The 13,414-nt window shown below is 37.9% G+C and overlaps 2 protein-coding genes across 4 annotated transcripts in view; one reads left to right on the top strand and one right to left on the bottom strand.

The window, feature by feature from the left end:
* The window catches only part of ANGPT2 (angiopoietin 2), a 45,532-nt gene extending 32,125 nt beyond the window's left edge, over positions 1-13,407 (bottom strand). For all 3 annotated transcript variants that reach the window (XM_014948975.1, XM_014948976.1, XM_014948977.1), the window contains exon 1: positions 13,002-13,407. In XM_014948975.1, the coding sequence (XP_014804461.1) occupies positions 13,002-13,262 (261 nt within the window). In that variant the 5' untranslated portion in view covers positions 13,263-13,407. The remainder of the gene's footprint in view (positions 1-13,001) is intronic.
* The window catches only part of MCPH1 (microcephalin 1), a 128,463-nt gene that overhangs the window by 80,383 nt on the left and 34,666 nt on the right, over positions 1-13,414 (top strand). The gene's annotated exons all lie outside the window — the stretch shown is intronic.

Genomic DNA, 13,414 nt, shown 5'->3' with positions numbered 1-13,414 from the left:
TTGACAAACCTTTAAATAGTACAAATTTCCGTATTATTAAAATCAAAATTTAACAACAATATCTTCGTAACTAAAATCAATTACGTGGTGATTAACCGTTCTCATTAAGGGTTAAGGATATCCATTAAGGCAGTAATCTAAGATTCTGAATCACCATTTTTCAGGATCACAACTAAGTACTATTTCTCTTAGAAATCAGGGAAGGAATTCATAAAGTTCCCATTAGTCTAAAAATAAAGAACAAATAAATAAATAGTGTGAGTCATGAATGGCATTTTGCCGAAGTTCAGTAGCACTGAAGCCAGGAAGACAAGAAGCCAATGATGCTTCTGCCATTCACTGAAATGAATATAAATATTCCTCGTTATGAGCAACAAGCCACCAACAGTCAAAATTAGGATTCCTTATTTATGAACAGGATAAGAAATACTGCCAAACAATATTTAATTTTTAAATACTAGGTTATAGCATTGGGTTATAATTTCACAAATTGAATATTCAAACTTTTGGAGACAAGCCTACATGTTTGCAGTCATTTGTTGCATGCTACCGTCAGGGAATCAGGACTTTACCAGGCTGGTGTAAAGATGAGATTTGTGCCCACATTTGAATAAACACTTGCTATCCCAGATCTAAAATAATCTTTTCCCATTGTGTATTTTGTCCATTCCACTGAGCAATAGGCAGCTAAAATAAACTTACTATCAGGTATGCTGGTGGAGGTACTTATGACATTTTTTCATAAAAGATGTTGGCTATGTAGCCTTATAAACTTTATGAAATTTTTAGTGATTCGTTATCTGTCACAGATTTTTTCTTAATATGAAACCATTTGTCTTTTTTCTCTCGACTTACAATATCAAGTGAATTTTTTTATGAATTCCTCTTTCAACAAGACAGCCTATTTTAGAGAATAGCTCATGATGTGGTGGAGCAAATCATAGTGCAATTTTTTGAGGAAATACAAAGCAAATTCCTTCTTTCAAAATACATTATTGGGGAAGGGAAAAAGAGCTAGGCATTCACAGTTCATTCTCAGCATTGCTTTCTAGGGAAGCAGTCATCTTGCATTCCACTTCCAACCAGAAGGAAGAATGATTCCGAGTTCAAGGATCAAACTAGTTAGGAAGCTGTGGAACACAATTAGTCCCTTTTGTAAGCTATAAAACTGGGTGTCTCCTGTTTCAAAGCTGTGCTCACAGAGCATCTTTCAGCATGAAAAATCATTAGATTTTTTTTTCAGACGTCACAGATAAAGGAAACTGAAAGCATTTTGAGTCGTTCTTAAACTTTGCAACATACTGGCTTCTAAATATAGTTTATGGAGCTCTTGTAAGATTCTTTTTCTTGAAGAAGAAGCCTCAATGATGATGCCACCAAGACAGAACCAGTCATTATTTGAGCTGAAGGCCTGCCAATTTTTGAAGGCTCAAGACTTTGAGACAGTGCACGTGTCAGTTGCTGATTTCAGTGTTGAAGGACTGAATTTCTCTACGAAGAACTCATGCACTGATTTTCCTGTACATTTGCAAAACAAACAAATTTAGAACCATAGATTTCCTCTCTTAAGTTCTGTGGTTCTTTTTTAAAGATATGCTGAATCATCTTTCCCTCCACTGTTTCCATAGCTAATATGCTAGATGGATGGGGCAGATGATGTGTCTGAAAAGCTGCTACATTTTCATCACCAGACTGAAAATTGCTTGCTTGTCAGACCAGACCCATCAGAGAACTTCCCCGAGGCTTCGAAACACTGGGTGGGGGAAGCAGGACCCCTAAAACCAAAATGGACTACAGAAAGTACTATGTTTTGCCCTAAGTAAGGGAAGCTCAGGTGATCACCTCTGCTCAGTTAAAATACTGAGCATCTTGACATGTTCTTGTCAAATGACACTTATTTATTTTTCTTTGCTGTTCCATTAGCACAGTTGAGAGTCTTTAAAGCAAAAGCTTCTGAGGAATTCCGTGCTTGAAAGATAAAACAGGAAGCTACTTGTTATGAGAGGACAAACACAGATATTTGGAAATAAGACCAGCACGTATAGGCAGCATATTGCAGAAACAAAATGTAGTGCGTGATGCATTGAAAAAATAAATTTTAAACTATGTAATCCTGATAAAAAATGCATATATATTTTTTTTTTTTGCCTCAATAGCTAGGATTATCCATCTAAAAGCAAGCAGTTTAGTTTGCTGGCACAGAACCAAGAAGAAAAGTCTATCCATTGCTTCCAGAAGTTCCTCTTTGTCTCTGGTGCCTCACTGAGCGCTCAGGCAGTGATGGAAAGTCACCTCTTGAGCTGAGTTCTAGTCATTGCTACCGAAAGCCCAAAGCCAGGCAGCTGCCAGTTGGTGCCCTTCTATGAAGACCAGAAACTGAAGCCAGATCCTTGCAAAACAAATGAAGCTATTGGCATTAACTATAATAGCAGGAAATATCAGCAAAAATGGCTGAGAACCAAAGCCATGCACTATAGGATGGGTATTTTATGGGAGGAAACTGTCCCTGTCTGTCAAGATCTGATGGGATGAGCCACTGAAGAGGGAGACTTTTAAATTTAATTTCAAGAGACTCCCCTGGATGCAAGACTCTCTTCTCAAGATGAGTAACCACATCTAGCAACAGAGAAAGTACAAAGTCATTGATAGTGCATGCAGCTAGCCAGAAAAAGAAGCTGTCTGTCTTAATACCCAGGAGAGTATGCACGTAGGTGAGGATTAAAAAGAAATTTAACAATAAGGACAGAAGGATCCAGAACTGAGAATCCTGAATGGTAAGGGAAGTAGAGAAAAGAGTTCAGACTGGACAGCCAGGAAGCTGAATGGTCTTAATGAAGGGACAGAAAGGGAAAAAAAAAAAAAAAAGGAACTGAATCTATGTGAGCAGAATTTTTAAAATGGATGCATCAGGGATAGGAATTCATAAAGGCAGTGAGCATCAAAAGGGGGCTGAGGGAAGGAATTGTCTGGTTGGCTTGAAGGTTAAAAAACATTGTGAAGTTGGAAGGAAATTCACTCAGGAAAATGGTGAGTGCGAAGGGCTTGACTGGATGAGACTCTTGGGAAATGTTACTCCCACATGGACAACGGGGACAAGAAAAGAAAAATGTTTATTTCCTTGTGATTAAAATTATCACTCTTTTTTCTATTCCTGTATTTCCAATAGAAACAATATTTTAATATTGTTTCTATTCTAACAATAAGTGGTGCACATGAAGTAAGCCTTACAGCATGTCTGATTTACTGTTTTACTCCATTATCAAATTCAAATAGTTTAAAAACAAAAAAGTTTTACTTTTTGAGTCAAATGAGTTTTTAGATACATCAGATGAAATCTCAGTTTCATTAAATAGTCAGTGGGAATTCTCCTACTTGCCTAGAGTGGAGCTAAGTTTTTGCAGGCTGTCCTCAGAGCCTTTTTAAAATAATACAGTTTATCATAATAAAGAAGCTGAACTCAAGACACGGGTAAGTTTTCTCTAGATGCAAGTCAAACAAACTGATGTGTTAGGGGAAAAAAAACAAGGTATTACTAACTATATTTAAACTTTCTTCTGTAGCTTGTAAACTGCAGTTGTCAGAACCTTTGCTTGTATGTGGTAAGATTTCAACAGGGTCAGATTGTTTATATATGTTGCAGTTCATACTCTTTCTAAGGCTTAGGTTATTAGTCTTGGGCTTTACCTTCTAGTTATTTGAACTTTTTTTCATCACGTCAAAGCAGCTTTCAGAAAACATTCCCACTAAGGCTCCAGTAGCAGTTACCACAGGGTTTTTTAATTTACTATTACTTTATAGGCAATCATTGTATCTGACAAAAAATCTGGCATCAGGATGGAAGTTTGGCATAAGTGAAAACAAAGGGATGGTTAATATGGTCAAAGTTCAGACCTCATGCAAAGAAGCTTAGTCTTAGTTAAGTCAATTCCTTAGAAGCAGAAAAATACAATATTTTGTCTGTTTTTACTTGTTCACTTAAGCTGTCTTTTGCCTACTTCATCCATTTTTTGGAAGTTGTATTAAAAAACTGGAAGTTGATGTTCCCTTCGAATAGTTGAATTACCCTGTTTATAGAAAAGCTTTCTGAAAAGAAAAGCAAAAATGTGGAAATTGTTTCATTAAGTCTTCACCAGAGAATCTTCTTGAATATTGAACTGTCTCTATGGACAGGGTATTCGTTAACACAATAGGGAAGTATGTCAAGTGTGCCTTCCATTGGTACATGGATTTCATTCTTCGTCTACAGCTTTTTTTACTGTTTGAATGTTGACAGCTGAGGTTGGCAGTTGGACAGCTGATGCTGTGGAAAAATGAGGCTACAGCTTCTTGGCTGATTGGCACATTCTCCCAAAGGGGCTGGTTTCTATTTCACGTCCAAGTAGTGGGTTTGAACTACTACCTTGCGGGTGGTTACACCTTGCAAGTGGAAACTGGGGAGAAAATTGTTGTGCAGAAGTGGTTGTACAGAGCATAATGCTGTAGTTCTGAGGAAAGGACCTGAAGGAAGTATATGAAGTGTCTTAGTATGAACTCTAGAAGTTCTTTGGATGAAGAGAAAATGATTTTTAGGTGCCAGCTATCAAAACTTAACCTCTTGGCTGACTCACATACCTCAGTGTAAGACTACACATCAAGTCATGTGAGGGAAGGCAGGTCTCTGGTACCATGACGTAATGTCATATGTAGGGGAGCTGCTGGTGGGGTGAGGGCTATGGCTATTGCCCAGGAAATGTCCTTTCCACTGAGCTGGGTGTCTCCCCATTCCCACACCCTGACAGAATGGAACAAAAGAGGCTTTTTCCTTCCAGGACCACGCACGTCAGGTGCAGGCCTGACCCAAAAAGCCAGCATAGCGATGAAGCTGATACCGTGAGTACAGGAGGTGAATGACTCTTAGTGCCTGCAGCGTGAGAATGAACAGACCTGCAGAGCTGCTGTTTGCATGGGGCTTAATACACTGCTCTGACATTTTTTATATTAGAGATTTGAAAAAAATAATCCCATTTTTCAATGGATTCAATTTTTCTTTCTCCAAAGATAAGAACTTTTAGCTTTTTTCCTGTCAAAAAGTTCTATTAGTGGAGTGATAATTCAAGACCAAACATTTGCCTACTGTGTTTTCACGTGGGTTTGACAAATACTTTATTCAGAAAGGATACTAAAACATTGCTTCTGAAGTAGCTCAAATGATGACAGTTGTGTGACTGATTATGCTGTACCACACCTGAATGCTCTAATTTGCTAGTTTTGACTTAATACTGAATTACTCAGGTCCTCGTGCATGCTTTAGCACAGCTTTTGAAATCCACACAGCTGTTTTCAATTTCTTGATAATTACATTATTAAAAGGCACTACAGAGTCTAAAAACTGAATTTGAATTCAGGAATTTCAGTTGCAACACTGAGAGAGCTGTGTTTCCCACCACCACCTCCTGGAAACCTCAATAGTAAGATGTCATAGCTAGCTATTCAGTAAAATAGTCTGTTGAGCTCTCAGCTGCGTTACCACAACACACTGATTTTAATCCCTGACCAAAATCAATGATAGAAAGTTGCCATGTTGTTCTCCAGAGGGTAAAGGAACCCTATACAGTTTCCTTATTTTTTTTTAAGCTCTATCATGATGCTTGAGACCTGAATACAAATACAAAACTGACAAGGTATTTTTCTCCCTACAGTATTAAAGGAAGTTTGAGCAAAGTTAGGACACTATATGCCTCTTGAGTTTAACAGGAATCTCTAGAGACAGCTGAATTGGACAAACAGTTGCTGTCATCTAAGAATTCTGAAGGATTTGCTCATCTAGAGAGGCAAATGTTTCAAGCCTTACAGCTTCTGTGAATAATATAACTGTAAAGAATTCTAGATGTCCCCCACACTTCTAGTAACAGAGAGAAAAGTTAATGGAGAGAAGGTTGCATATTCTATCAGCCTTCTCTTTTTAGCACTAAGACCCTGCAATGACCTTAGTAGACTCCAGGAAGATTATTAGATAAAGTGATAAAGCTTCGTATGGGCAGTGTAAAGACAGCAGAAAAGTTCCTGTAGCTTCCCTCTCTTTGTCCAGACTAAGCCATAATGTGCTGGAAGTTGGAATGAAAACAGACAGGTATCTCCTAATTATACAGGATACATTTGCTGAGCTTTGTAAACAACATTTAATTTTAGGGTTAACCCGTTCTACAAACAGCTAAAAACTAATAGGATTTTCAGTAATTATTTTGAATGTGGTAAGAATTTTAAAAGAAAGGCATTTAAGTAGTAGTAATGTATTTTCCTAGGCAGCTTAAAAACTGACACAGTGAGTGTTCGCAGAACTATTTAGGTGTGGGTTTTTTTTTTTATACAAAACACAGATCTGGATTTTGTAACTTTAAGAATTCTTTAACATTTCCTATGAGCTTAGTTTACTTGGAATAGACAAGTTCACCAAACAGTATTTCATTTATTCTCATTAGAGAATAAATGCAATTCTTTTTTTTTTTTTTTTTTACTCTGCCCCATTTCCTAGAGGTATGTCTGTTAAAGGAAATGAAATGATCACAGTATTTCCAGTTGTAAAGCAATTTTTCACTTTTGGTGTGTCTGTGAGGTTATTTGACTTAATTTGTTCCACTGTGGAATATGCCATATCTCTAAGGCTTTTCTGAGTATTAAATTACTGTGCCATACCTTTTTTTTCCAGATGCTTAGTCCTATGGTATTATCTGATGTCCCTATTATTTTTTTCACCTGGTATTTATATTTGATTAATCTGAGAAATTCAAAGAATACAGTGGCAGATAAAATCATCTGTGCTTATTTCTGAAAATGCTTATTCAGTGCCGTAGAAACTTTTCCTTTTCTTGAAGGTTATGTTGGTATTTATGGTCCACTGACAAATTATTTTCTCAGTGGTTTAGCAGTTATTACCAGAGAGAAATTTCCTAGGGCACATTTTCTATGCGTGACATCCTTGTTTCATATACTAGTACATACATGAAATGTTTTCTTGTTCAAGAGCCATCTTCTCTCATCTTCCCTTCTGCAGTCTGTACAGGTATCCTTAAGGCTCTCATCAGTATCTTATTGCTAATTAGATACCAGAACCCTTTTTTTCTCTGAAGTACAACTTGCATCTTCTGTTCAGGAAGAATTTTTTTTTTACAATAAGGGTGGCGAGATGCTGGAGCAGGTTGTCCAGAGAAGTTGTGGAAGCCCCATCCCTCGAAGAGTTCAAGACCAGGCTGGATGGGGCTTTGAGCAACCTGATCTAGTGGAAGATGTCCTTGCCCACAGCAGGGGGGCTAGACTAGAGGATCTTTGAAGGTCCCTTCCAATCCAAATCATTCTGTGATCCTATGATTCTGTCAAGATTTGGGAATGGGGAGACACTAAACTCTTTGGAAAGGCCATCAGTCCTGATTTGACTCTTGTACCTAAGCTGTTTTAACAAGTGGGAAGCATAATGCTTATCTAGCTCTCGGTATCGTATTTGCAGCCTAGTCCACATTTCTGCTTTCTGCCTATTGTCCCTTGATTCTGAGGCTTAGAAATTTTAGTGCCAAAGTAGTATGCCAGGATGAGGGCTGTACAGCATGCTAGCTTTTGAACCTCCTTCAGCAACGCTGATAAATCTGCCTCTTCAAGGGGAATTTTTTTTAAGTTAAGGGACAGACTGGACTTACTCCAGGGAGCTAATTAAGATAGACTGAGTCATCTGATGAAACTCTGGCTATGCTAAGCTCCAGAGAAGTATCCGAGAGTGGCACCTCTCTGTTGTAGACCCTAATCTAAGGTCTGAGACAATGTCTTCTAAATCAGTTGGCAGCATTTTGGATGTCTAACCCTATAATAATGGTAATGGTGGAGGAAGACAATCTTACTTTGCCCCCATCCTGGCTTTCAGCCAAAGCTGTATAAAATTCCATGAAATATCAGATAAAAGAGGAGGTTCTTGCATTATAGTATGTAAAAGGTTGATAAATAAGTAGTGGTTTGCTAAGCTGCCTTGGTTTACTGAAAGAAGTATTGTAAATCAAATAATGTATAATGTGTAATATTTTCAAAACCACAAATAGTATGGAAAGGACAGGAAAATACAGTCACTGAAGATACCAGGTGTCATTCATACTGAAGGTCTTCTGGGCAAAATTCCATTCTAAGCAATACCTACGTGATAGCTTGTTTCTTGTGATTAGAGGTCAAGCAAATGATACCAGTTGTTTCCCTTGGTAAATTATGGGGAGAGGCACGTTACTGAATTTGTTCATAACAAAAAAGGAACAGTAGCAGGATATTTTTTCATTTAAGAAACACCATTCTGAACCGCAGTCTCTGCAAAAGTTCCTAAGATATTCTAAAGGTTATGCTGTTAAGTTTTGTACGTTACATGGGTATGCAAACTGTCAACTCAAGCAACTCCAGGCTCATTTCCCACATATGCACTTGAAGAAAGAGAAAAAAGAAGAAGAACAAAGCATTTGATGTCATTAATTAGTGGAGAAAGTCTCCCAATTTGCTGTTTGGGCCAGGTAAAGATGATACGTTTGTGATCATATTAATAACAAACAAAACAGATGAAAATATATCTTGAATGCTAGTAAAAGACTAGTTCAGTAACACAAGCCTCTGTTTATCCCAATTTTTACTGATAACATCTTGGAGAAGGCAAGCTCTCAACTTCAATTTTGTCTTGTAGATCTGTACAAGAAAATCCCTTTCTTTTTATTTTGCACAATTTTTGTGGAATGATACAGAAACAGTCTTTACAACATAAGTTTTAAGCAAATGCAAAAGTGTCATTTCAAATTCTTTCATGGAAATTTACTTATAGGAGATTCAACAATAAACTGCATAGTCAGATCATTTAAAGGAGCACGGAAACTTTATCCAGTAACATGTACTAATCTGAAAGGAAAAAAGGATTTTCTTTTAGGTCCTGCCAGTAGTCTTTTGCTTTGCAAATACACAGTTGATAGAGAGAAACAAGCACTTTTCACAATAAGTGAAAACAGATGCATTACTTAAGAAAGGAATGCAGCTCTTGATTCAGAGTCAGAATCATCTCTTGCGTACTTCATAATCCAGCCCTGTACAATACATTTGTCCTTATCCATTGTGTGCAGATTTTGGATGATGGCATGTCAGAATATCTTTTCCTATTTAAGATATGAAGTTCAGTACAAGTATGACAATAATTATAATGTTTCATTGGTAATTACTCATCAAAAATTGTAAGCATTCATTCCCGTATATCTTAAAACATCTGATTTTGTTGTGCTAAGGGAAGAAACACGTTTCAAAGTGACAAAGCTTCCAGGATATCATGACAAAGAAAAACAAATCTCAGTTCAGAGTATCCAAAGATAGTGCATCTCTATCAGCAAAGTGTCCCCCTCCCAGTCTGCCGGGATGCTTCAGGACAAAGTTCTGCTCTGAGTTTTAAACGTTGACTCCTGACAAAAACTTTTATTTTCTGATCTGTTGATCTGCTGATAAATTACAAATAAATTGCCTGTATTCCATAGGCTATAATCAATTTGTTCATACCTTGTTTTCAGCTGTTTATAACAGGAAAGACTAAGAAAATATGACCTGTTTCTTTTACACTATTGCTTTGAACAGAGTCATAGCTCATGAGCCATAGGATCTAGTTTATGCACTAGTAAATTCAAGTTTTTACACTATTGCTTTGAACAGAGTCATAGCTCATGAGCCATAGGATCTAGTTTATGCACTAGTAAATTCAAGTTAGCATTCAGTTATTTCAATGGCTTAAAACCTGAAAAAAATGTGGTTCCTTGAGTAGAAATGTTGTCATTAAGTCAGAGATTTGTTCAATTGTGGAACTTAGGGGAACTGCCTATCTTCTAAGTTAGCATTCAGTTATTTCAATGGCTTAAAATCTGAAAAAATGCGGAACTTAGGGGAACTGCCTATCTTCTAGGAATATCTGAAATCCTGATGGTTTTATATTAAAAAAAAAAATCTAAAGTATAATAGCTCACTTATGTATATACATTTAAAATTTCGTATTGTACCTTAGGTGTACACCAACGTGCTATCCCCTCAAATTAACTGAAAATCCTATTATTGAGAGGTTTGTTCTCCCTGCCCACATGTGCATTAAAAAAAATAATAATCTTACACTTCAATATATAAATTGATCCCAAGGTAGGGAAAGTCAAGGAAGAAAGTTCATTTCAGGTATATTATTGCACAGTTGATCTAGGGGTTTGGCCTTTGCTCTACAGCATCGCTTACTGGGTTACTGCTAAAGGCTGGATTAGATGGAATAGTGGTTTGTTCTGATTTGTCATCTGAACGCTTAAAGATAATCTACTTTTGAAAAGACATTCATTTTTATGTATGGTATGTACAGCGGTGGCATAAGGCATTAATAAAGTTCAGACCAAAAAAAAAAAAAAATGTGTTTTCATAAGGCAGCGATTTGTAGCAATTGTAGAACAAAGTCTTCTGCTCCCTATGCAGGAGCAGATCAGAAAAGAACCTGGAGCTACGTAACTCATTTTCTTCCCATTGTGTTTGTCTATTAAGCAGATGAAGCGCACACTTCCCATCTGTTCCATTCATACAGCCCAGCGTTCATTCAGAAACGGAATGTTTCCTTTAGTTGATGGATTAAAGGCAGGAGGGGGGGGAGGAGTATAAAAATGTCTGGGGATGTGCAATACTTCAGGAACAACGTTTAAAGGTTAATTCACACTAAAAGCTTGAAATGTATTTTTTTTTTACACAACTTCAAAACAAAACAGGTGCTGACTCTTAAATAAGAAAAAAAAAAAATTAAAAACCAATACCTAAAGCAGTTTTTTAGTGTAATTGCTGAGAAGTTAATGTCAGGGTATTTTTAAAATCTGTCTTATATTGCGCTTTCAATATGGTATAAAAACTAAGTGAACAATTTTTTTTTTTCATGTCTTGATTAATCTAGTACTCTCTATTTTCGTAAATTGAACCTAGGAATGTGTATTAGTGACCTTAAAAAAACAGCAAGTAAACTTTGTAAGCAACTTTAAAGGTTATTGTTTGCTTTTCATCTTCACTTGCAGACCAGGTGTCTCTAGCAAAGCAAATCTGAGGAAAAGCTACTTTTGTTGGAGTCTCTTTGTGAACAAAACAGATGACATAAAGATAAAGAGCAGGTGTTAAAATAGTGAAAAAGGCAGTTATTTTACAGGATGTTTAGCTGTGTCACAGCTAAGAAAAAAAAAATCAGGCTATTCTAAAAAAATCTTATTTGGAAATCTTCGCTCAAATAAAAGAAACTTTTCTCTGTCTTGTAAAATAGAAACTCTGCCTTTTGATCCCCTAAAGAATGGCTTAGATATACTTATCCTACTCCTCTTGTAACTGATTTCCCAGGGACTGACAGGAAAAAGCAGAGTTTTTACTAAATAAGGATGCTGGAATTTGCTTACTGGTTTCTATTTACCTGATGCCACTTATGATACTGTGTTTGTCTATTTAAGTGGCATTTAGCACTGGAGTCTTGTGTGTGATTTTACTATTTATGTTAGGAAATTGCTTAGCAGCTGGGTAGATTAGACTGGTTTACTTTGTGTGTTTTTCATCCTGCACTGCACATCTGTTAATGTTGGTCTTAACATCACAATAGTCAGCATTGTAAATTAATAAGTTGAAAGGTAAGCATGCGGAGGGAAGTATGTTTGCCTGTGAGATTAAAAAAACAAAAGCCACTGAACTGACATTTTTTGGATGTCTAAATTGAGCATCCTGAACCCAGAAAGACAGATTTAGAGGCCCACATTGCAGCCTTCAGGTAGATGCATTTGGGATTTAACCTTCAAGGTTCGTTTTCAGGTAGATGACAGCACTCTGCTGTCTGCTTTGAAGGGTGACTTGTGTTTCTGACACACAAATTCACTAGCAGGTTTCCTTCATAACCTTCAAGGTTCGTTTTCAGGTAGATGACAGCACTCTGCTGTCTGCTTTGAGGTGTGACTTGTGTATATCATGCTAGTTCTGCAACTCTGTAACTGATGAGAGAAGGGAACCCCAATGCAAGATTATTTTATAGTCATGTAAGAAGTGGCTACTCACTGTAGGCAATTGTGAATTCTCTCCATTCTCAACAAGTATTTCTTTCTTTATGAAAAAAAGTCTTATGACGTCACTTGAACACTTATTTGGAGACACTATGTCAACTGCTAAGTTAAGTCCTCAAAATATTTATTGCTTAGAAGATGGGCATCTTGGTATGGGACATAAATACTCCTAAGTTTACTATGCAATTAAACTATATTAACACACTTTTTCAGGTACAAGTGAAGTAAAGGTTTATTAAATCAAAATCTATCAATGGAGTTGCATCCAAGGAAGCTGTGACATCTGCAACACCCTTCCCAGAACATTTTTCCCTTGAGTATTGTATATTTCAGTGGAAATGTTACAAGATGCAAAGGATCTATGATGGATAAAATCTATGACTCTATGATATCTGCTAATGGATTTCTTGAAGTTCCATCACTTCACTAGACTAATTTCATTGCCAGTCAGACTTCCAGTCTTTGCTTAGATATACAGTTCTTCATTGGTGGGGCTTAAATATGTTAACTTCTGCATGCAAGTTTTGAAACCATGTTTCAAATAACATTTTTCAAACATGCCTCTGATAAAGGTACGTTCTATAGTCTTTCAATAGAGATAAAAGAGCTCGGTAGTTAATTATAAGTTAGTAGCTGGTTCTATCACGGCAGAGATTTGAGGCGCTTGCAGCCTGCCTGCCCATGGCATTACTTTTGTCCCAGCAACTCCAATGCAACAAGCTTTAAAGCAGGGGCTCTGAGCAGCAGTTCTTTGCTAAAATTCTGTTTTTTGACTTCCAAACAACTTTTGGATTGAGCGGTAGTTGGGAAATTTAGTTTAGATGGGGCGCTCCGTGACTTTTAGAGGCAGGAAAAAAACCGAACCGCAATGAAATGGCTAAGAAGGTAGGGCAGGGGGGATTTTCGGGACAGAAATCGCCACTCTCCTACCTTCATCAGCCACTGCGTGTTGTTCTCCATGATGTTTTCGAGCAGCTGCAGCCTTTGGAGGGAGTCGTCGTAGTCCAGGGGCGCATCCCTCTGCACGGCGTTGGAGAGGACGGCGGCGGCGGGGCGGCAGCGCTCGGTCTCGGGCAGGAGGAAGGTGTAGCTGCAGGCGCCGTGCTGCACCTGGTACTGCTTCCTGCTACTGCTCTGGCCCCAGGCGAAGAAAACGCCGCAGCCCCACAGGAGCCACGACCCCAGATGCATTTTTAACTCCTCGCCTCGGACCCGCCGAAACCCGCACTACGCCGCCTTTTCAGCGCGCTTTAAGCGGCGGCGCGGAGCTGCCTGACCTGCGCGGGGTTTGCGCGCCCCGCTGCCATGTGCCGCCGGAGGGAGGGCTGGGCTTTTCCCCCCCC

Source organism: Calidris pugnax, unplaced genomic scaffold (genome assembly GCF_001431845.1).
Source record: "Calidris pugnax isolate Ruff unplaced genomic scaffold, ASM143184v1 scaffold141, whole genome shotgun sequence".
Taxonomy (NCBI): domain Eukaryota; kingdom Metazoa; phylum Chordata; class Aves; order Charadriiformes; family Scolopacidae; genus Calidris; species Calidris pugnax.
The sequence above is the reverse complement of the archived record's forward strand: the minus strand, read 5'-3'. Positions and strand labels throughout refer to the sequence as shown.